A 24,700-nucleotide genomic window follows, 5' to 3' on the forward strand; every position below is an offset into this window, starting at 1 on the left:
TTGTGTTTTCAATTTGTTGTACGTGACAGCATGATGGCTTGCTTCTGTTCTGCTGAGTGTCCTCCCTCAGATACCCAGGATTGGGTAATGTGTTAGGAACAAAAGGATGTCATTTCGTGGACATACAAACATGTGTTTGTCTGCATGGCTCCTGGAAAGGCTAAAGTCCAACCTGGTGGCGTCAGTTAGGCTGAAGCATAATGCCCCAGAGGTTTTCCATTGGCAAGCATGGTGGCAATTCTTTCATTCTCCAGGAACTGCCTGCATACTTTCACCACATGAGGTCAGGCATTGCCATGCACCAGGAGGAACCCAGGACCCAGTGTACTAGTGTATCTGAAAATGGGCCCAAGGATTTCATGTGTGTCTAGACTGTACAGCTCTGTGCGTTCCTCCATGGATATGCCTTCCCAGACCATCACTGACCCACCACCAAACTGGTCATGCTGATCAAGGCTACAGGCGGTATAATGTTCTCCACAGCCTCTCCAGACCCTTTTACGCCTGTCACATGTGCTCAAAGTGAAGGTGATCTATGAAAAGCACAGGGCACTAGCGGTACACGCACCTATTCTGGTATTTTATGGCAAATGCCATTTGCCACGATGCCAGGCTGTGAGCACAGCACCCTCTTGAGGACGTCAGGCTCTCAGGCCGACCTCACAAAGTTTGTTTCTCTTTCTTTTGTCTGTCATATTCACACCAGTGGGATCCAGGTATTGCCTCATGCTACCTCATAATACCATTGACTATTATATTGACTATATTAATATTTCAGAAAAGATGAGCAGGGAGAAAATATCAGTGGCCTCCAACTGTAAAACCATTCCTGTTGCGGAGACTGTCTCACTGTTGCCCCTCTAGTGCACCTGTTGCTAATTTCATTAACACCAAAGCAGCTGAAAATGATTATAAACCCCCTTTGACACTGACCAGATCAACATCCAGAGGTTTAATTGACCTGATGCTAGACTCTGCATATAACACTTATCAGTGAACAGGCAATCCAAGAGAAGTTAAAGAAGAAAAAGAGGCTATCTTAGTATTAGCTGAAGCAGATTTAGAAGAGTCTGGAATCCAGTCAAAATGTTGACTAAAACACCTCTGGTTCAATGCAATCAATCACCCAAACAATAACATGCAATCAAGCAAACTATATATGTATCTCACTGGCAGAGGACGAGAGTGCCCAAACTCTAATAAATGCTCACCATTAGTCCTTTATTCCAATATAAAGCTCAGACTCACATCATACACTTTCATGTGCAGCAGCTCAAATACAAACACATCGCCAACAATAAGTGCAACAGACCAAATAAACTCTGATTGCACACTGATGTCACTGACGTTCTCATGTAACCCACAGGAAGACCTTTTTAACTTTCTGACCACACGAGTAAATTGCAAAGAATGTCAAGTTCTTCCAAACTGTTGACAGGGGTCGGGTGGAGAGGAGAGAAATATAAAAGCATATTTGGAAAGAGATGGAGGAACTGAGGGCTTGGATTGGGGAGACTCTGGACAGAGTGAACAACAACAGAGCGAGTCTGCCAACAGCTGTCTGTCTGACAGATGGAAGGAGGGAGGAAGGGAGGGAGAGGGTCCGGCAGTGAACAACCGGAGGAGATAAAGCAGATAAGGAGAGAGCCTCATCCAAAAGCCTCTAAAGCCTTCCTGTCTCTTTCTTCGTTACCAATTCTTTCTTCCTTATGTTTCACCTCTTATGCTTCTTTCGGTCTGCATCTCCTCTCATTCTTTTTTTCCCCATCTCCTTTTAGATCCACTTTCCCCCACTCATTCCTTCCTGTTTTACTTCTGTCTTTATCTATCGCACTGCTTTTCTGTCCTCCCACACTTGGATTTCTCTTATTACATTCACATGAACGAAAGAGAGAAACCAGGTTTTTTAGGAAGTCAAACAATGTGTCCATATGCAATGTAGTACAGCTGGGTACTGTAAAATCTACACACAGTAGTTCAGAAATAGCTCCTCTGCTTCTAAGCTTATTTTGTGTACTGGTGACATAAGATGGTGCCACCAGCAGGGGCACCTTCAGATTTTTTTTCATATGAGGATCACTAAAAATATTGGGGTGGCACACGCTGTGCCACCAACCTTCTGTCTGTGTGTGTAAAAAAGTAAATGACAAGTTAATGTTTCAACTCATTGTAGGATGCCTTCCTCTCTTGTGCTCATGTTTATTAAAAATATTACTAACATAGGACAGTCTTGCCAGGATGGGCCAGTGCCCCCCCTGGCCCCTCCTTGGTGGCACCTCTGGCCCTACCAAACGTGTTTCTGCATGTATTTTTCATTTGTACCTTTAGACTGACTGTTCTGTTAAAATAAACAGACAGGCTCTAGTTAAACAGTTTTCAGTTCAAGTGCCACAGGTCTGAATTTCACAAATAATCTAAATGCAGAAAACACTCTGAATACTGAAAACTTTGAATTCTTTGAACTCAACAATGCGATGTGACATGTGAGAGTAAAATTCAACTGGAAGCCAGTGCAAAGTGCATTTAAAATGTTCCTTGATCCTGCACATAGAAATCAAAAGCCATAAAAGATTTAAACATGATCAAGCTCCTCCTCAAAGTTATTTTCTTCTGCATCTCTGGAGAGCCTCCATCACTACTAAACCACAAACTTGGGCAGGACCAGGGCAACTGTTGCTCATCACCAGCACTACTTGCCAGATTTAGTTCCCCAGAACTTCATCCACTTTCCCAAAATGAAATTCAAATTGAAGGGTCGAGGTTTGATACAGCGAAGGAGATCCAGTGCGTACTGCAGAGGCACAAATGTGAGTGGTCAGGATGGGGCTTACAGGGAGCAATCTTAAAGTAACAGCTGTGCTGGAAGTGCCGCGGTGCCACGCACGGAAACAAATTCCAACCAGATATGGCTTTTTATTCACATTAGGAGGCAGAAAACTCTATCCTCTCACCCCGTGATGTAGATATTGTTCGTCTCCACAACAAAACAAGGTTCCACTGAACTCTTCATTACTAAACACCAGTCATTCAAGCACCACCTGTTGAGCACCAGTCAAATTTTCTAAAAAAGGAGGTAACCTTGTTACTGTCAACAAGTGCAAAAGCTATTTACATCTACCTTCCTACCTTCTCTTCCCACAGCTTTCTATTTTTTATATCTCTTTTTCCTCACTTGACCTTCTCACTATCACCCTCTCTCACTCTGCCTTAAATACATGCTCAAATCTCTTTCCCTTCCCCTCTTTTTTTCCTTTTTACCTCCTACTCTCTCCTCACAAGCTTGTCCCCCCTCACCCTCCCTACTGCCCTCCATCCAAAGGTAACACATCCCAGGCCACCGGCGCCGTCTCCGGGGAACAGAGCACCTAATGGAAACCTGGCGTCTGGCCACATACTGTAAATACCGAACAATTTATGGACAGCGCTAAGCGAGCGAGAGAGAGAGGGTAACGGATGGTTGGAGGGGAGGGAGGCGAGGAAAGGAAAAAGAGAGAAAACAGTGCTGCAGAGATGAGAAGATAAGCCGAAAGTAGGTAAGCAAAGCAAAATGCCCATTTGAAGCCCTAGAGAGTAATGAAATGAAATAAAAAGTGAGATAAGGTCATCTGTAAAACACGGGAAATTGAGGGAACAGGTGAGCATGATTAAGACAAGTAGAAAAAAATGGAGGCAGACAAAAAGCTTTTAAAAAAAGAAAGAAAAACACAAAAGGAGGTTTTTGTGACATACATTAGACAACATTTATAAAAGAAATAATTAGAAGGCAAAAAATGATAACTGAGCAGCTTTGTGCTGATACCGATGATATTTAAAGCGAATGACGTGAATTCTCCAACTACGTGCCTCGGCTTTTACTTTTTGCCAAGTTTTGCAGTGTTTATGCAGTCATTCAAACTGAAATGGTATCATTACTTTGTGATGTTTTGCAACTCTGAGAAATTATATTAGACAATAAGGGAACAATAAATCAGCTGGATATTACTTTTGGTGAAAAAAGGCAAAAAATTGCAGGGATGGTCCAAACATTTTTCCTGGCCTCATTGGCTGCATTTATTATTTACATGTATGAGTGCAGCATCGGGTCACAAGAGAAGACTGAATGTTTTCTAGAACCTTGCAGTTTTCCTGGAAGTTTAGGTCCCTGAGAGTTTTCGATGATTACGCTGATGACACAGGTAGACACATATTAAAATTGGCTGGAGGTAAAATGATTGAACATTTCCTTTTCAACTGCGCCAAACAACGAACAGCTGCTAGGGTCAAATGCAGAGAAAAAGCATGTAAGCCTCCAAATTAGCAGCCACATCCACAGGCGTTTAATTACAAATCAATTATTCCCATGTTTCTATCAAAGAAGCAGATGTGCAACACAACTTTATGCACTCATCTTCCCCCCGTTTTTTTTTTTGCAGCATTTTTTAGTTGTCTCTGCAGACTTAATGGAGTCATTGTAAGAAATAACAATAAAAACTCACATTAAGTGTAAGCTGCCTTTTGTCACGAATGAAGTGTTTGTGGAATTAGAAGGCAATGTTTTGACTCACACCTCGCTCTGCTGTGTTTCCCCCCCTTCTTCCCTCTCTTCCTTTTTGTACGAGACCCAGTTATTATCTTTTACTGTTGTTTTCTGAACTTTACAAGGGGCCTTCTCAAGCTCGGGTCCTTTGATGGGGCTGAGAGGAGGGGTGTGGGGGACTTCACAGACAAAAAAAAAGTCAAGAGAGACAAGGAGTATGTTTAAAAGGAAGAATAATAGGCTTGTTATACAGCTGCCAAATAAAAATATTAAAGCCAGGCTATAAAGTGGAAGATGTTCATTAAAAAAAAACTGGGTAAACTGAGATAGTTTGAAGAATTTCTCATCACAGAGCAAACAAAGGATTAAATCAAACTTCTGATGTATTTAATCATAAATAAATGGTAAATTGAGAGGCATATTCTGTAAAATCTCTAGATCTGTGATCTGAGAAGGTTTCGGAGGAACTCGAGGCATGTATTTATCCGGCACCACTGGAAGTTTCTTATATAAAATGGATTAGAAACAAATGTTTGCACTCATGTGGATATAATCAAGTCCGGGGCTCTGCGGCTGCCCTTTCAGCTGAGCTGTGCAAGGAGAGGAGAAAAAAAAAATCCAAACTCAAACTCACTCCTCTCTTGTTTCCAGGAACCGGCCACAAGGACTGAATGTCTCTGGGCGAGCTCAGTGCAGAGTGCTGCAGAGAGAAAAGGGGAGGCGGGTGGAGGTGAAGGGATAGGAAGGACATTTCTTCTTCTTTTCGCTTTCTCTTTTTTTGGTTGCTGGCAGGAACCGTTAGCGACCCGATCTGCTTTCAATTACCGGTGGAGGATGATGTTAGCCCTCTTCCTGTCCGTTATGTCTTGCACATGCAAACTCCAAAACATCCTGGAGTCTCACCACTGTCCTCTCATCTCTCCTTCCCCTCTGTCCCTCCCCTCCTTTGCTCCTTTTTTCTCCCTTCATCCACTAAGAACAAGTGATTCATCTTCATTGTAGCGGAGGGTAAAATGGCCACGGGGTCATTTCCACTCTTCCTCAGCCTGACCCTCATCTGCTGGTAATTCAGTGGTCAGAGAGTAGTTAAGGGATCTTTTCATGTGCATTAAAAAGGGACATTAAAATACACAGGAAGACCGCTGCTGCTGCTCTCTTTGAGCTTTTCTCACGATTCTGTTTAGTTTAGAGATTTTAATTCTCCTTTCGATGAAACACAGATCGAATGAAACAAACCAGACTACTTCCTCTCATCATCTCATCCAGACTGTGTCATTATGAATGATGCCATAAATAAGTCAAGTATGTGAAGAGAAGGTCTCTTAATTTTTCCCAGACTACTCTTTGACATCCAGCTCCAGTTGAAAATGAACAAACAAAAGTCTTCATGCGTTTCTATGTCCACAAGTGAGTACAAGCCCAGCCTCAGAGCTCTATCCCTTTAGATTTAACCTGGCACTAACTGACACTTTCATAATAACAATCTGTTAAATGTCATGAAGTTGACATAGTGAGAATTTCAAAGGCATTGCTCATGACTTGAACGGAAGCGTGGCCCAACCGGAGGTTTAAGCTGATCGATCCCCAGAAACTCTTAAGATATGAAATTAATAAGTTTATATTCAGGAGCAATACATTAAAAACAAATTACTGACCACCTTTCAGAGCATTTCAAATCCTGCTATGTGGTACAGATCATCCTAGAAGTTTGTGCTCCGGTTTTTGTGAGTGAAATTCTTGTGTTAGGGTAGTTATTTGATTAGCACTAATTAGCAAGTATAGTGTCTATACGTCTATGGTTCAGCTGGCTAACCAAGCTTGCTAGCCTTAACTGATAACAGCACTCCAGTCTCTCTTCTCATAAGGCGAGAAAGACCTAGAGTGCAGCTGCTCAAATGTTGAGGTTTTGAAATGCAGAGTTGGAAATCAATGTGTAACATCACCACGATTACGTCTGTTATACAGTTTGTGGACAAGGAATAATCACGTCAGTGAGAGTGGTGATCATAGTGGAACATTTAGCAACTCAAGAACCAGATTTCTTTATGGAGTCAGCAGAGATATCTGTTTAATTTAGTTTTTACGGTGCCTGTGCTTCCTGTCTGTTGCATAGCAGACGTTGCACTCTCTGACGTTAGCTCTCTTTTTTCCTCTTATTTCCTTCTTTTGGCTCTATAACTGGAAGAAAAACACTCAGAAACTGTCACTATAACTGCAGCTTAACTTTCACTCACATTAACAGTTGTTAGCCTATTTCCAAAGGTTAGGAACCATTTCAGGAACTAAGGAACCCAGGAGTTAAATTTAGTCACTATGACATCATTTGATGTTCCTACTCTAACAATTTTATATCATGGACCTACGAGAATGATTAAGGGTGTTTTGACACCTGTAGGTTGTTTACTCCTGTCTGAATCAGTTGATGAGTTTGTAAACTTGTAGCTTTTCCTCATGATTTGGTTTCTTTCCGCACAGAAAAAAATCCAAATGAACTCTGAGCAAACCAAAACGCGTCACTACAAACCATGTGAGAAGGTTCAGTCGGCTCATTGGCCAGATGTGTCTGGGGCGGAAGCAACAAAAGTAAATACAGGAAGAAAGTGCTGTGTTCTAGACTATTGGAGATCACAGAGGTTTTATATTCACAGCTAGTTGCTAGCCTGTACAGATTTTTGCACATCTATAGTACCTTTCCACATTCAGGATACAAAGCAAACGTGGCTACAGGACGTTTTTTTAGCTTAAACTTGTAACATACACCTGGTAGTTGGATTGGACCGAGACTCTTTTGGAAGAGTTGATTACTGTGTTCACACCTGCACAAACGAAACAGCCCAAGGGAGAACATGAACCAGATTTCAACTGAAATGGACTAAACCCTGCATGTGCGAAAACACCCTACCTTTGGAATTTATGCCAAATGGCCAAATAAAAATTCCTGCTAGAACAGGAGCTTAGCTTTATAGTGCAATCTGGAAGCATCAGCTTCTACTAACTCCAAGATCAATATGAGGGGCATTTCTTATAGATGAGTGAATTTTTAAAAATACATGTTTTTCACCTTTAAGAAGACAGACAGATGAGTCTAAACGAGCTTAAGGCATGAGAGAATGAATGGAAAAAACAAACAAACTGACTAGTTGTGTCAGTTAATGTACCTTGGGGACATCAATAGCAACCTCCCTCATGGCACTGGGCTTCACTACAGACATGGCCCACTGGAGGTCCTGCAGAGTGACCGTCACTGTCCCCATTAGCTGCTGGTCAAACGGTGGTTGATGGGAACCTCCCAGTGCTCGCCTCAGTGCGTGCAAACCTGCACAGAGAAGGTTTACATCAGCTAAATCTGTCACCGAATCAGAAGTGGAAAACAACTTCATGCTGAAGAAAAAAAAAAGAACTGACTTGACACAGGTTTGACCTGAAGGGAAGCATTTTTTGTTTGACGTATAACAACTTTAAAAAACGAAACAAAAAAAGAAGCTTTCCCTGAAAACATTCAGGTTGACATATTATAGAAAAGATGGATCATTTCAAATTCAAAAAGAGTTCATTCCAAACCCATATGCACCAAGTCCGTTTTTTTAACTCAAAACATTCAGGCTTGTACTTGCTGTGATGATACACACCTAGTGAATGCAAATCTTAAAATGAACGCTAATTCCCCTTTTGACGGTGAAAATAATTGGGCCTGCAGAGAAAAGTAAGCAGGCAGAAGGGAAGGAGAGTGTAATTGAAGAGCTTAAGGTTTGAATGCCTTTAGTCTGCAACTGAATAAAAAGAAGATAAGAAAACAAACACTGATGTGTCAGTATCAAAAAATGAGCCTTTGTTTCGCTCTGCAAAAACAGTCAATGCAGAGTGATCTCACGAGGAAAAGAGTCTGGGCCGAGTTAGCTTTTAAAAATTGTGAGGTGATGACTGACATAGAGCACATACTTCTGAAGAAAAGGTTAGAAAAAATTATTTATTTACTGGAAAGGTCATCGGCAGTGTTACTGCATGAATCGGATCAGTGCACAAGGACTCCAATTGGTCATGTACAGTTTGCAAAAACCTTCCAATTTACTTAAAGTGTAAAAGATTTGCAAGTAGGTCTAGGGCCAATGCTGCTTGCCATCACTGCTAAAAATGTAAGGAGAAATGCAAAGAGTAAAGCAATGACAGCATGCGAAACGCCATGTGTGGATCAGCTTGCATCCAGCTGTGGAGATTTAACCCCTACAGGTGGGAGGACAGGTCTTCTCTGAGTTAATTACATGCTAAATGTGGCCAATGATTAGTAGTTACAAAACCAGCCCACAACCACGTTTCCAACCCCAGTGTTGGGTAACAGTATATTAAACACACAACCGTTCTCAATGCACATGTGCACATATCACACAAACACACTCTTGGCTTCCTCTTCTGAGCAACAGGGTTGGGGTGGAGGGGGTCTGGATAGGAGACGGAGTGGAGAGGGCTGTAGGGGAACGGACGTGGTCCAGGGCTTGGGGCCAGAGAGCAGACGAGAGGGGATTTACGATCAGACAAGAGTGCATCCTGTTTATATTTTCCAGGACCCGTCTGACTAGGCAAGGGACAGACAGACAGACAGCGAGGGAGAGAGGGGAAGAAGAAGAAGGAGAAATTTAATTATTGGAAACGCATTTGTCTTCGGCCGAGGTCAATGTGTTCCCCAGTCCCGGCTCCCTGGTGTATGATGCATTTTTCACGCCCCTTCAATCTTTATCCCCAAACACCCACCCTACTTCTTACTCTCAATCCCCAGAGCTCTAAACATCCCATCATTCCACCTGGCTGCTGCTTCAGCTCTTCATCTGCGATAATGCTTCATCCCGGCGCTGCTTAGGCTGCAGAAAAACATCTGGTTTGAGTGGAACAGACGAGGCAAGACAGGATAGGATGTGGAAGGAAGCTGGGGCGAGGAGGGAGATGAGGAGCACCAGCCACAACACCATATGCACTAACCCCAAACCAAAGCTGCCTGCCCTGCAAAGGCAGTGGGGCCTCAGCCTCTATAAATGCTGAGAAGGTGATGGAAGAGGGCCAAAAACAGGATTAACTGCTGGGTTCAGATCTTCTTTGAGCTTAGAATGACCACGGAGATAGAATGATTTTGGACTTCAAGACCTCTATAAAAAGTTGATTATCCGTATTTTACACAGATCAGAATAAATAAACCTATATATAATGGGTAAATATAATAAGCCGCTTCTTCAGTGCATCTCTCATTCTGAAGATGAACTCCAACTCCACCAACTTGGACTGCTGCTGATGATCACAGTCTTTGCTCTGCTCTGCAGCCTTGTGGCACATTAACCAGCTCCCTGGTTGGGGTGGCTCTCAAGCTCAGAGTTAATCTGTGAAGTTGGAACATGTACAGCTCCAGGATGAGAGACTCAATCAGGAAGAAGCCAACTGTCAACAAGGACCACCACAATAGCAACCTGGCCAGTGATACAGCCAGAAGGTAAAACACAAGACGGAAAAAGCCAAGGGTGGTTGGCTAGGAGCAAATGAAGTTTGAAAATAAGAGTCAGGAGACTGTTCAGATGTTCTCTCAGATGGATTAAAAATAAAATAAGTAAGGAATCACCAAATATACTTGGACAGCCTCTTAAATATACCCGGGCAGCTTGCCCGAGCACAGAAAATGTGTCAGAAGCAATGTAAAGTAACATAAAAAAATAATACACTTATGTTAAAACAAAGGCAAAAAGCAACAATTATGCAAAATCACATTAAAAATACTTGAAGAAATGCCTTCATACTTCACTTTCTGCAAGGTCATTAACATCAGATTTTTCTGCACATTTCTGTGAAGCTTTTGTCACCACGTTTTAATCCTCAGTCCAGCAGCTAAAGTGAAACGCTCATCATCTGCAATAAGCTTTGACAGACAGCTAATGTTAAAGCTTCCAGTTAGTAGTGTGGCTGCATACAAGCGCTGAAAAGAAAAGAAAAAAAAATAACATAGCTGACACATGTTTAATAAATGTTTAATCAAAAATCATTCGAAACTGTCTGGATTGAATGTAACACTCTGCCAGAGGCAACGAAAGGCTTTGCAGAGAATCGTCTGGCCAAAGGGAAAACAGAGTTCAGAAGGCGCAGAGCTTCAAATGCAGCCTGGAAGCCCAGAGGGCGGCGGAAACTTGATTCAACAATTTGACTTTAACATTTTGCTTTAGGGATTCTCTTGGCTGACTTCAAGCACACATTTGGTTTAGTTATGAAAACATCCGATGGGAGGAGAAGAGGGAAAAAAAGACGCAACACAACACAATTTAATCTGAACCTTCTGTGGACTCATTTCCCTATTCCTTTCTTTCCTTTTTTTCCTTGCACTCCTGTTTTCCAGAATGCTTCACATTCACCAGGGGTCCACAGGGAATTGAAAGAAAAGGGGGCCTCCTAAATGTACAAGAATGCACATTTGCAAAACATCACACCAGGGCCTAAAGTAGGTATGGAAGTGAGAGAAGACCTCATTTCCCAGAGCTGGCATTGGAAAAAAACAGAGGAGAGCGATTATTTGGGTTTTTTCCCCTTCCCAGGGGCACAATCTTAATTGCATCCGTCCAAAACAGACCTTGCCCCAAATCAAGGCCTTCTTTTCAGGGGTCACATCCTCTGATGCTCACACCAAACTGACCTGTCAGCAACAGAATCAAACATCTGAATACCAAGCATTACTTGGAGACACTTTAACATGTGAAGTGGCCAGAAAAAACATCAAGACAAGACATGCATTCGATTATTTTGGAGCTAACACTAAGTTACAACAGCCAACAAGTAATAAAAAAAAAAATCAAAAACTTCTATTAATCTCCTAAGACCCAAACTCTTCCACAGCATGCATTTTTAATATCTCTTTGATATTTGGGAATATTGGGGCCCGATGAATGTAAAAACAAAGAATTACCAGATTTTTTTTTACCTTATTTTTGTTTTTAAGAAAACACATATAAGAGCACACATATGAGGATATTCGTTTAAAATTTTGATAGAACAGTAGCAGTGTAACGTTCTCGTAAGTGGATATCAGGCCCTTGTAGAGCAAAATTGAGTATTTTGGTCTAAATAACCCAAAATGTGATGTCCACATATGTGGACGCCAGGTCCTAGGAGGTTAAACAGTAGGATGGAGAGAATGTAGTGAAGTTAAGCGGTTTATGTGCGTCTATACAGGGAGTGCAGAATTATTAGGCAAATGAGTATTTTGTCCACATCATCCTCTTCATGCATGTTGTCTTACTCCAAGCTGTATAGGCTCGAAAGCCTACTACCAATTAAGCATATTAGGTGATGTGCATCTCTGTAATGAGAAGGGGTGTGGTCTAATGACATCAACACCCTATATCAGGTGTGCATAATTATTAGGCAACGTCCTTTCCTTTGGCAAAATGGGTCAAAAGAAGGACTTGACAGGCTCAGAAAAGTCAAAAACAGTGAGATATCTTGCAGAGGGATGCAGCAGTCTCAAAATTGCAAAGCTTCTGAAGCGTGATCATCGAACAATCAAGCGTTTCATTCAAAATAGTCAACAGGGTCGCAAGAAGCGTGTGGAAAAACCAAGGCGCAAAATAACTGCCCATGAACTGAGAAAAGTCAAGCGTGCAGCTGCCAAGATGCCACTTGCCACCAGTTTGGCCATATTTCAGAGCTGCAACATCACTGGAGTGCCCAAAAGCACAAGGTGTGCAATACTCAGAGACATGGCCAAGGTAAGAAAGGCTGAAAGACGACCACCACTGAACAAGACACACAAGCTGAAACGTCAAGACTGGGCCAAGAAATATCTCAAGACTGATTTTTCTAAGGTTTTATGGACTGATGAAATGAGAGTGAGTCTTGATGGGCCAGATGGATGGGCCCGTGGCTGGATTGGTAAAGGGCAGAGAGCTCCAGTCCGACTCAGACGCCAGCAAGTTGGAGGTGGAGTACTGGTTTGGGCTGGTATCATCAAAGATGAGCTTGTGGGGCCTTTTCGGGTTGAGGATGGAGTCAAGCTCAACTCCCAGTCCTACTGCCAGTTTCTGGAAGACACCTTCTTCAAGCAGTGGTACAGGAAGAAGTCTGCATCCTTCAAGAAAAGCATGATTTTCATGCAGGACAATGCTCCATCACACGCGTCCAAGTACTCCACAGCGTGGCTGGCAAGAAAGGGTATAAAAGAAGAAAAACTAATGACATGGCCTCCTTGTTCACCTGATCTGAACCCCATTGAGAACCTGTGGTCCATCATCAAATGTGAGATTTACAAGGAGGGAAAACAGTACACCTCTCTGAACAGTGTCTGGGAGGCTGTGGTTGCTGCTGCACGCAATGTTGATGGTGAACAGATCAAAACACTGACAGAATCCATGGATGGCAGGCTTTTGAGTGTCCTTGCAAAGAAAGGTGGCTATATTGGTCGCTGATTTGTTTTTGTTTTGTTTTTGAATGTCAGAAATGTATATTTGTGAATGTGGAGATGTTATATTGGTTTCACTGGTAAAAATAAATAATTGAAATGGGTATATATTTGTTTTTTGTTAAGTTGCCTAATAATTATGCACAGTAATAGTCACCTGCACACACAGATATCCCCCTAAAATAGCTAAAACTAAAAACAAACTAAAAACTACTTCCAAAAACATTCAGCTTTGATATTAATGAGTTTTTTGGGTTCATTGAGAACATGGTTGTTGTTCAATAATAAGATTATTCCTCAAAAATACAACTTGCCTAATAATTCTGCACTCCCTGTATATTGAGACAACCAGAAATCTGAAACACTGTCCCAATACTATAATAGTATTTCCAATCGCAAAGGGTGAAAGAGCAGCTAGTTTATGACAAATCTGTTTCTGCAAAATTGAAGGCAATTAAAGTATCATAAAGATTTATGCCTTTCCATGAATATTGCAAAGGTCATTTTAATGATAGCTCAATTCTACTAGAAGAAAAGTAAGCAAAGCCACTTTACGGGTCACCTTTGAGGGACAGAGTCTTTGACTGTGCAGAGTCAAGGACTATGGGTAGCCAGGACTACATAGTCAATACAGACACGTCAGCATGCAGTCTTAAAAAAACAGCAGTAAAAGAGATGACGTTAAGCTTAGGGTACGTTCACACTGCAGGTCTTAATGCTCAATTCCGATTTTTTGATCAAATCCGATTTTTTTTGTCTGCTCGTTCACACCACAAATAAAATGCGACAGCAAACGCGCTCTAGTGTGAACGCTCAAAGCGGCCCGCATGCGCAAAAGAAGATGTCACACACACAACGCGCTGTTTAGACCCAGAGCAAACAATATTGTTTGACTGATGGCCATTAATATAAAGACTTCGGACTTCACGTTTCCCAATTTTTGCTTTAAGTTATTTTGTTATTTACATAATAATGTAAATAACCTAATAATTATCCCTATTGCTGTTTTAGAGAGGAGCGGTGCTTCAAAGGATAGTTGCAGATTTCTGTCAGAATCTGCAGATTATACAGTACAAATAAAATGTTAACGTTTCTCCAACGTTGTCTTCCCAGCAGTTTCACCGGATGGCCAGGAAGCGTGCGCGATGTCTTCTCGGGCGCTTCTCCGGCGCTGATAATTGGCGTCTGTCTTGTATCGGTGACGTAAAAGACGGATTTAATGCGACTTGACCGTTCAAACAGCAGTCGCTTTCTAAAACATCGGATATGTATCGGATTCAGTACCACATACGAAAGTGACCCAGATTGGATTTGAAAATATCGGATTTGTGCCGTTCACACTGTCACACCATGATCGGATATGGGTCGCACAGGGTCAAAAAAATCGGATTTGATGCGCTTTCGCCTGCAGTGTGAACGTACTTCTTAAGTGAAAAGTTGGCTTGACGAAGACAGAAAGTGTCAGCTGAGTTCACCACAAAGACGTGTGAAAAAAAAAAACTCATCAAAGATCAAAAACGGAAGCTTAGAAGCACAGAGAGCAGCTACGGTGGAAAGTTTACACTGCTTTTAACACTCGAGGGGAGTGTTTAAAACAAGCACAAGGATAAATAAAAGTAGCAATGCCAATTGTTCCACATATTTTTGATACTGCCACCTGGTGATCGTGCACAGCCACAGCATGTAAATGACTGTCTGCAAAGACTTGTGCAGCACCCTTGATGTTCATGAACAACCTCTGTCAACTTCTAAAAACCTTGAAAACCCCAAAGTTTCTACTTTGAACATTTGAGCAGGTTTTCAGCACAAGCTATTTGTTCATGCAACTACAAGTCCACTCAATACAACGTTCAAGACTTTCCCTCGACATTCAGAGAGGAAGAAACACAAGAGTTATGTGGGTAGAGGTTAAACATTCCAGCATGGAAGATTAAAAAAGGGAAACCTGACACAGAGAGAGCATCAGGGAGAGCAGATCATCACCAACAACAGAAGTGTACTTGCATAGCAACACTGCATTCGACATTTCAACACAGAATAATCAGAGCTATGTTTTTGTGTTACGGTGCATTGTGTGCTGCTGCACTGAAAACCAATGAGGTTGAGCTGAAGCTCCCCAGCAAGGCCGGCCTCAACTGATTGCAAAATACTTTGAGCATTACACCATCACAAAAAACCACAGCAACGTTTTCATTACTCGCCGGGGCTTCCGGAGCACTCTATGCACCTGTATTTACAATACCCAACATCTGTTCCCGGAACTGAAACACAGCAATAATATGTGCTCTTGAAGTACACACACAAACACACACACACACACACACACACACACACACATCGCTGTCACTGGGAAAAGGTATGTGTCGGGTTTTAGGAGCACAAGCAGCACATTTCCGGATTTTATAAACAGGGGCCTCAAATAAACCTCCCATGCTGATCCGACTGATATTTATGTGACCTGTACTGAAATCCCTGAAGTGTCTTTAAAAGGACAGATGACTTGGGAAAGGCACTTTATAAGGCAATGCTGCCGCTGTAAACATCAGTGAGCATTTAGCACTGTTTGGCCCATTTAGTCTTCCACGGCAAAATTTATGTCAAACACACAAAACTCTGCTGGTTTTTGCTGCCATTTTTCTTCCTCGTTTCTACAGAGCAGAGTAACCTCTAGTCCCCATTTCCTGTGTCTCATGGCCAGGAAGATCAATGGTTTGGGTTTAAAAACGCTCAAGTGCTGAATATTTAGGTTTAGGGGATTTTCACTAAGCGTGTTGGCCAAATCACTTTGCACATTTCCCGTGTAAATCATTTAGGCCATTTAGTTGCTAAAGTTTGAGTTGTTAAATATCGAGCCTGATCTTTGCTGTCAAATAGCAGGCTAACCAAAAAGCTTTCAGCTGACACAGTGGTGCATTTTGTGTTTATTATTCCATATAATCAATTTTACTGGCCCTTTTTGCTCCAGCAGGCTTCCCCTATTTAGAGAGGCTTGTAAACAGTGGGTCCGGATGTGGCACAAACCAAACAAGCATGCACTGGCATACACACGTTCAAATAGACGTGCACACTCACACACGCAATTTGCACTGTTTAGACTGTGGAAATGAGTCATCTGCCAGCACCGGGATCAGTTGAACACCAACAGGACGACAGAGAGACGCCCGGAGTCTGTGAGGCTCCGCGAGACCACATGACAGCTTCCAATACCACGCAGAACACCTAGAGGGATTCATTATGAAAAAGCTGTTTTGCATAATCTCTGGTGGGCTGGAAACACGGTCAAAGTAACATTTAGGGAAATATGAACACTAGAACTAGGTTATACTGGAGGAAGCTTTTGTCAGGGATCTTGTGACAAAACATAAGAAAGCATCCTACACTGTAAAGACACGCAACCCTATTTGACCTTTGCTCCTTCTTTTATTCTATATACAGTTTATGCATATTGCTAATTAATTAAATGTGCAGGTTCTGCCAGCTAAGGTTTATTCTTACATAAATTTATAAAAATTTTATAATTTTGGCCTAAAACCTGCAATTCCTTGAGGCTAACCAGGAAAGCAAGTCAGTCCCCATGCACTCCCATATTTATATGCTCAAATTTAAAACTGAAATAAAAGATGTTTACAATCTGGTACAATACCCTTTTATTTTTTTCCTCTAAAACTACTTTCTCCCTTCATAATAACTGAAATACGACTGGATACTGGACTGGATCCTAAAAATCAAGACAACCTCCCCACAAGTGAGCACTTGGCAACAGTGGGAAGGAAAAACTCTTTTAACAGGAACAATCCCCCAGCAGAACCAGGATCAGGAAGGGGCGGCCATCTGCAGCGACCAGGTGGGGCTGAGGGGAGGGAGACGGGGCAGGATATGCACTCTTACATTTGGTGAGTAAAAGTTTTACTTTATTGTGTCTATTAAGGTCTAGCAGGCTACCAAACTTGCTAGCTACAAAATGAGGCTCCAAAAAGAGAATTCACAAACTAGTGCACAATCTCAGATGGGTTGCACTGTGCTTTTATACAGAGAGGACATATTTAATGTGATAAACTAGGAAACATGAGCCATCAAATTTATCTTGGACATAGGAGACCTACACCCAGATCCCTTTTTTTCCCCAATTTTAACATTTATTTCAATTCAATTTGATCTATTGTGAAATAGAAATATAAAAAGTGAATCTGTCTGTACAAGCAACCAGTCAAAATGTTGACTCATCAGCTCTTAATAGTTAATTTTGGGTGCGTCACATGCTCTATTATAATACATTTGGATAATGGAATCTTCATTTAAATGTCTTTAAAAATGCATATTAGTTGTGAAAATGGATGTTTTGCATGTGTTTTAAAGCAAATCTTTTCTATTATAGAACTTCAACTGCACTCAGCTCAAACATGGAACTACTCCTGCAGCTAACAAGAAACAAATCTGGGACTTGTGTAATGTCTCCTTCTAAGTTAACCTGTCCTGCAAGAATGTGCATGCTGACACATGTCTGACATAAAGTCACAGTCAGAATGATGTGATGAGGAGCGACAGATGCAACAGAAAAGCTGTCAGAAAAATGCTCATACACAGAGTTATAGGCGTGCAGCATGGACATTTTTCTGCTGTGACTAATTCAGTCCAGCAGATCTTCTTAATGTGTACATGAATCTGTCAACATCAATGAAACTATGATGAAGGCCACGTTGTCAACAGGGAGAGAACCGCGGACAGAAAAAAGTTTGATTCAGAAATCCCAAATTTAAAAGAGGAGAGAAAGGAGAGAATTCATTTAAAGGATTGCGAGTCGTTTGGCTAATGAACTTGCAAATTCTAACTCGGGGATTCTCACTTCGGAAAAGATTAGAGAAAAAATATATCCTCAGATGTAAATTTGGACAAGAACTCAACAAAACATTTAAGAAGGAACCATTCAGCTATTTTCACCCTGCAGATAAAAATCAGATCTTTGTATCTAAACAGAGCTCAGTCTGGTTACGCTCCATGCTGACTCCACATGAACTGGCAGCTACGCTTGACTGTACCTGCACAGCTATACAGCATTTGACCATGAGAGGTCCTCATTCACAGTTGCTACAGTTAAGAGGTTTCATTTAGGGTTTTCAAGGGGTTTGATATTTGTTGTTACTGGCAATGAGAGGATGGTGAAATGTAATCAAGTACTTAGTTTTGAAATGCTCAGCTTTAATTCTACTTCTTCTGACTTTCACTTTTTTAGAGGGACTTCTGTCCCCCTAAACAGTGTGCAAACAGTACATGAATGTCAAATTCTATTACTGTAAAGGGAGCATGAATTATAATTGTAGAAAATGAAGACTATTTTAACAATACATGCATGTCAGTCTTAGCCCAGGTGAACACTTCACGAGGCTTGCAGTCGGGCAATAGCTTGCTTAGACATTCATTCATTTTTCACCCATTTGTGTCTTAAATGACAGACAACCGATGATGAATGATGACAACCTCTTACCTTAATTTAAAGTTTGTGCAAAGTAAAATCAGAGATTAGCTTCTTAGCACATTATACATTCAGCAAAGAAGAGCTCCAAACTAACAACTCCCTGAAAACAGCATAAAAAATATTGCATATCTATAGAGTTAATTAAACAGGATGCCATCCAGATTGCCTGTTTAGTGCATGTAGGCTGATGTAAGAACAATCAGAAACAGGAGAAATTCTTTCCCCAACAAGTTACATTTTATGTACTTTTACTTCAGCGGCATCTTTCTGCGATGTTTTAAACTTTTTTATTACCCAGAGTTGAACTGTTTTAAATCAGACCTTTCTCAAAAATAGTTCAGTATTTTCTTTTGCAATTAAAGAATAAACATGTGTGTACAGCAGTCAGAGAAGCATCATGATGCCTTCTCAATACTTTGATGCATTCTTGTTTTTTCACCCCCAGGTTTAAAAATGCTTCTTTCATTAAGTTTAACCTGGATTCCATTGGTCAGTGCCCGTGATGTAAAGCACAGTTTTTCTTCATAATTTGTGCATTCGGTGGAAGCTTAAAAAGGGATTTCAGGTGACCTAAGTGAATCGCACTTTAATACATCTGGCATGAGCGTGCTCATGCATTACAATGCTTTAAAAACTGGCAGATCCGTGATCGACTGTAATTAAGTGCTCATTATATAACACATCTGTCGTCAAGAAGTTTCTGGGGCTCACTATAATTCAGAGTGGACAAACAACAATTTCCCTAATGACATCAAGATTTCCATGCATTCTTATCCACACACAAAAGAATCAAACACACACACACACACAAACCCTTTGACTTTCCTAACATATGAACAGCTCATGTAAATAGTCTTTCATTAAAGAGAATGGAATTATTTAAAAGGCAGGATAATGTGCATGTGTTTGTGACTGCATCCATTATAGAAGCCACAAGTCCGTACTCGTGGATGCTTTAATGCAGCTGTGCAAGGTGGATCTTTTGCGTGACCAGAGTATATTGGGCTCGCCATGATATATGTTCCCTCAATTTTATTTTTCAGGAAGCGGTACATCAGAGTGTATGCTTCCTCAGCAGCTCATTGTTACCTGAGCAGCACGAGGAAACAACTGCAGTTCCGATTTGATGTGTTTTTATGCCTCTTTTGTTCCTTTCGGTACAAAGCAAAATAGGAAAAAACAGATATCAGCTTGCGAGTTCATGTGTGTATGTTTTCTATGGCTTTATGTGTCTATTTATATGTATCCAAGCAATTTATAGGGATAACGGTAATGTGGTTTGGATTTTTACTGAAAATAATCTGCAAAGATTAAACAACAGTGCTTTTTAATAACTTGCAAATAAACTGTACAACTGATTAATGTATAAATATTTGTAAATTTGAAATAAAATTTTTAGATGGGGCAATCACAAAACAAGATTGCTGTGCATACAGCAGACAGTTTTGCCTTCATTTATACATATGAAATAGGAATCTGGGCATTATCACATAAAAAAGGTGTATGCAACTCTGTTCAAAGAAAAGCGAAACTATTTTAGATCTGGTCACCTTTTTTTGCTCATTAAAAGTCCTGTTCTGACACTCTGTGATTCAACTCACAGTGAAGTCACTTGGTAGTTAAATTTGATGAATGGGGTGCGTGTAAGATTTCAGTGGTGTGAACTGGCATAAAATGCCACGCTGGCACCAGCCACAGTGGAGGTCAGTTGCACCAAATAATCCCCCCACAGAGATCTCAGGATGTTACAGTAGAAGTCATGTTCCAGTAAACGTCTGCTTGTCTGCTTTCCGCCTTGTCAGATCAGTTACCTTCTGGCTTGGCCACTGATTTTCCATTAAAGTGCTGTTTTGTAGATGGAGATACAGCTCTCATCAGCAGTGATTAATGTGCACGTAAAGCTTCAGTTAGTTTGACACATAAATCTCAAAGTTAAATTTGCAAGTGGACAGAATAGTTAACACGCAGAGGAATCTAAAAATAGAAATTGCACTGAAAGCAGTCCAGAAATGCACAAGGAGACAACCTTAAAGGGGAGTAGGGCAGCCACGATTAGTCGACTAGTCACGATTACGTTGCCTATTAAAATCGTCGACGACTAATTTAATAGTCGACGCCTCGTTTGAAGCTTTGTAAGATCCCAAAAGACGCAGGAATAAGTAGTAGGATTTAAGAGTGTAATAACGGACTGAAACACAAGATGGCAGCACTGCATGTACAAGGATGCCAGCTGCCGTTAAACCCCGAAGAAGAAGAAGCTGTGTCCAGTATCGTAGCTGTGTCCAAATTCAGGAACCGCACGGTCCTGCTCAGTTTCCAACAATGGCGGCAGCTACTTAGTTTTAATATTACTCTTATTATTCTTTCTGGGTCACAAAATAAACGTTTAACATATTTTCAGGCGAGAATGTAGCTGTGTAAACTTCAAATATCTGCTTGGTTTATCAAGACACCACATATTTTCAAAAGCGCTCCAACGTTTTCAGAGACGTCTGTTACCCACCAGCTCGATAGCTAGCCGGGATTCAAGGCTCACAAGAGCCGGTGAGAACACCGGACTCCTGGCAAATCGTTTTCAAACCCACCGCCGTCTTTCGCTACTCAGGTTAAACATGATATATAAGTCACTTAGATAACTGGCTTTTTTCAGTATTTTATTTGTTCCTGAGTAAATCGGTTTGGCTGAGATTAAAGTTATAGTTTTTACACAGCTGAATAAACATCAAGCAGACAACTGATTATCAGAAGTGTGAGATACTCGAGAATATACTCCGGTGTCCTGTTGTATTTTAGATAGCAAGGAGCAGACGGCTGAGTTTATTAAACTCCACCGAGACAATCTGCTAATTTCATTAGAATCTAATAAACTATCATCTTGTCTTTATTTTTCGTTAGCACATACCTTAAACAGTTAAAGCTGTAAGCTAATGATAGTTATATAACAGCAGATGCATGCTGGTGCAATAAGCTGTAGGTTTTACATCCAATGGACGCATGATCTGATTAGTCGACTCATGGCAAAAATAATCGGTGACTAGTTGACTATCAAAATAATCGTTTGTGGCAGCCCTAAAGGGGAGATTAGCCACACTTAAATCGGGTAAGGTTCTTGCTCTTTTTCCATGACTACAGTAAAGTGATTGTTTTTTAGTGCACCATAGAGCACTTTGGATTTTACTAGATAAACTGACACTACTTCCTTTCAGTTACAGTTGCATTACAATCCCAGAAAACGTGTTATACAGTAAAATCCTCCCCTATCAGAAAGGTGTATCATGGGAAATTATATTGGAGTTATCACACAAAATGGGAAAGGACCACTGTGACCAAATCACATGCTGGAGTCATGCCATGCTCCTCTTTGCTGCATTGACAGCCAGTTAAAAGATGGCATGAATGAGATAAATCTATGATGGTGTTAAATCTGGACTGATATTTATCAGTTTGAACTTTAGACCCAGCCCCAAATTTCCGGTGAATGTCTGAGAGCACTTTAGCTATAGATGCCTCGTACTCCAACCAAGCATCTGTAACTGAATTTATATTTTATCTCAAGCGGTAAAATGAAAGAAAGAAGTCATGAGTGCATTAAGAGTTCTCCTGTGGCTTTTTTGTTGCAAGGGCTTTTATCGGTCTTGTGATTTTGGTTTGGAGATTTTGGGGAAACTAGCGGTGTCGAGCGGGGTTGGGGAGGTTGTTGTCTCCCTCAGGGGCATGTGGGGGTTTCTCAGAAAACGCTGCCAGTCACGTCTGGCCCTCTGCGGACAGTAAATTACGCTCATTGCCGGAATGCTTCCACACAGCAGCCCAACTCCCTCCGTAGCTGGAAAGGCAATACGCCACATACCCCGGGCGGTGGGACCACCCAGGAGGCATATGGGGTCACATACACACACTTCCACAGAAAAACAAATAAGCATGTGCTCAAACAATCACATATACCCCCACAATCAAGGACATGCAGGGCAGATACACATGTATATAAGCCAGTGTGTTTGTCCTCAGGGATATGAGGTGGGATGGTTTGTGGTGCTAGGGGTGAGGGGGCACAGGAATTTCACAACAAGTGGTGGTTTTTGTGGTATTCGGATCCCAGTGAGAGAAACCGCTGAAACTCCCAACTTCCTCTCTGGCAAATATCAAAGGATGCTTGACCTGTGTGTTCAAAGGAGCTGTGGGCATGTCAGGCACTCCAAGAAAATGTCTCAAAAATTGGTAAAAATAATTTAGATGGAAATAATTCACAAGTTATTGTGGTCTGGGCGACATTTTACAAGGAAAACAGAGGTCAAGCGAGAGAGGGAAAAACAACATGAGGCCTAGAATGCACCTAGAGCTCAATAACAAACTGTCAGTCACTATTGTTTGTTGGTCGGATACCTCAGCCCACGGGGCAAACTAAACTACAAAAAGATGGAGAGCAATTCTGGGCCGGTTGCCATATGCAACTGTGTTTAGTTTTCCTAAATTATGTTGTTTTCATGAAGTGCAAAGTGGAAATCAATGCAAAGAGAAGCACTGGTGTTTCTTAACAGCTGCTTTGAGTGGCCATAGATGTCCTTGGTTTCCGTGTTATGAGCAACAGTTTACATGACTATCAAAAGCTACAGCTACAAATCTGGGAATGATATTTCAAATCAGAGTCTAACGCTTGAAAATATCCAGCTTTTTTTTGGCCTGACAGATATCAGTAAAGATATGTAAATAAAGGCGTAGCCACACCAATAATCCAAAATGTTTTTGCGTGCTATTAGGTTCTTACAACTTGGAAACAAACATTTCAACTCTCTAAAAGAGAGCAAGGCAGTGTTTACTTGCCCGCTTCTTTGCCAACAGCTGCGAGATCTGCTCCTACGTAACCGTGAGCGGCGTCTGCCAGCTGCGTCAGCTCCTCCTCAGTGGCGCTGCACGGCACGCATTTCAGCTGCTTCTGCAAAATATCTGCCCGCTCTGCAGCACCAGGAACTCCGACCTGCCGTCACGAAATCAACACAGAACAGCGATTTGTATACCACATTTTTTGTACTCTGTCCACATACTCAGAGCCTCAGAAGAAAGTTGCGCAATTAAGTAGCAATTCTTCACAAACAGCGTGACGTTGATTGGAAACACACTGCAGTCTCTCTGATAGTATGTACCTCCAGCTCTTTGTCAAAGCGTCCCGGCCTGCGCAGGGCAGGATCAATGGCTTGGGGTCGGTTTGTGGCCCCAAGGACCAGCAGCTGACCTGAGTGACCCTCCTAGAAAGAGAAGAAAGTTGGATCAGCTAATTCTGAGATAACAACATAGTAATTTCATAGTAAGACCTGCTCAGCAAATGTTAATTGATGAACTAAAAGTCATTTAAAGCTTGAATCACACAGTTGGTATGTATATTCTGTTGTTCAAGTGATCTGGTTAATTAACACTGTGATGTGTTTGACAATCAATTTTTTGTGTGTTTTTTATATTCTGTATGAGAAGAGATGGCAATTTAAAGTAGCCCTTTTGCATTTCTCATTTTATGTCGTATACAAACTATTACAATTCTGAATGTTCACACCAAACATGACTAAAGTTTGAAATCATAAAGTCAGCGTATGTAAAAATAACCATTATAAACCAAAAAGGCCAGAGTGATCTAAATGACTCAGAGTATTTTGTTTATTTACTACTGAGATCCAATATCTTTCATTATTGAGACCAGGCCATGATGGCACCCACACTAACAGTAAATCAGATAACATAAACCTGTTGAGATATCTCAGGCAACCAGCTCTAGCTGTGAGCACAGAGACTCCACCCACCTGTTGTTCAAATCTCCCATTGATGCACTCAAACAGAAGAAAGTTACCTTAAAAGGAGCAAGAAGGAAGCTAAAACTGATCCCTTTCATACAGTGGATGAACTCTGGGGCCACAACAAGGTACAGAATAAGACAAAAAAGTTTTTTAAAAAACCTCGAATCATACAGAGCAACTGTAGGAGACTCACAATTTAAAATTATAGTGCATGGAATATAAATAATGAAACTAAAATGTTTCTGTTAAATACATTCACACTATGAAAGGGGTAGTTTTCAATAATGCAGTAAAGTTTCGTTGTTTAATCTGCCCAGGTGCACGGCAGCTTGTGGCACCCGCACTCTTAGATTAGGTCAAATTTAGTGGTCATCCGTTCGAGTTTAAGTCCACTTGTCAAACTCAGCCCGCTGGCTTTTAGTATTTCATATGTCGAGGACATTTTTCAAAGCTTGAGAGATTTTCTGACCCCAGCCTGATGCTAAACCTGGCTCACTTCTGCGTTTCCTGGG

The 24,700-nt window shown here is 41.3% G+C and overlaps 1 protein-coding gene across 1 annotated transcript in view; it reads right to left on the reverse strand.

Moving 5' to 3' along the window:
• afg2a (AAA ATPase AFG2A) overlaps window positions 1–24,700 on the reverse strand; it is a 112,978-nt gene that overhangs the window by 81,419 nt on the left and 6,859 nt on the right. The window contains exons 9-11 of the mRNA XM_084954043.1: window positions 23,547–23,648; window positions 23,227–23,380; window positions 7,675–7,832 (exon numbers count right to left, since the gene is read on the reverse strand). Coding sequence (XP_084810169.1) covers window positions 7,675–7,832; window positions 23,227–23,380; window positions 23,547–23,648 — 414 coding nt within the window. The remainder of the gene's footprint in view (window positions 1–7,674; window positions 7,833–23,226; window positions 23,381–23,546; window positions 23,649–24,700) is intronic.

The sequence above is a fragment of the Perissodus microlepis genome, chromosome 2 (genome assembly GCF_051167445.1).
Source record: "Perissodus microlepis isolate ML-2025 ecotype Zambia chromosome 2, ASM5116744v1, whole genome shotgun sequence".
NCBI classification, from domain to species: domain Eukaryota; kingdom Metazoa; phylum Chordata; class Actinopteri; order Cichliformes; family Cichlidae; genus Perissodus; species Perissodus microlepis.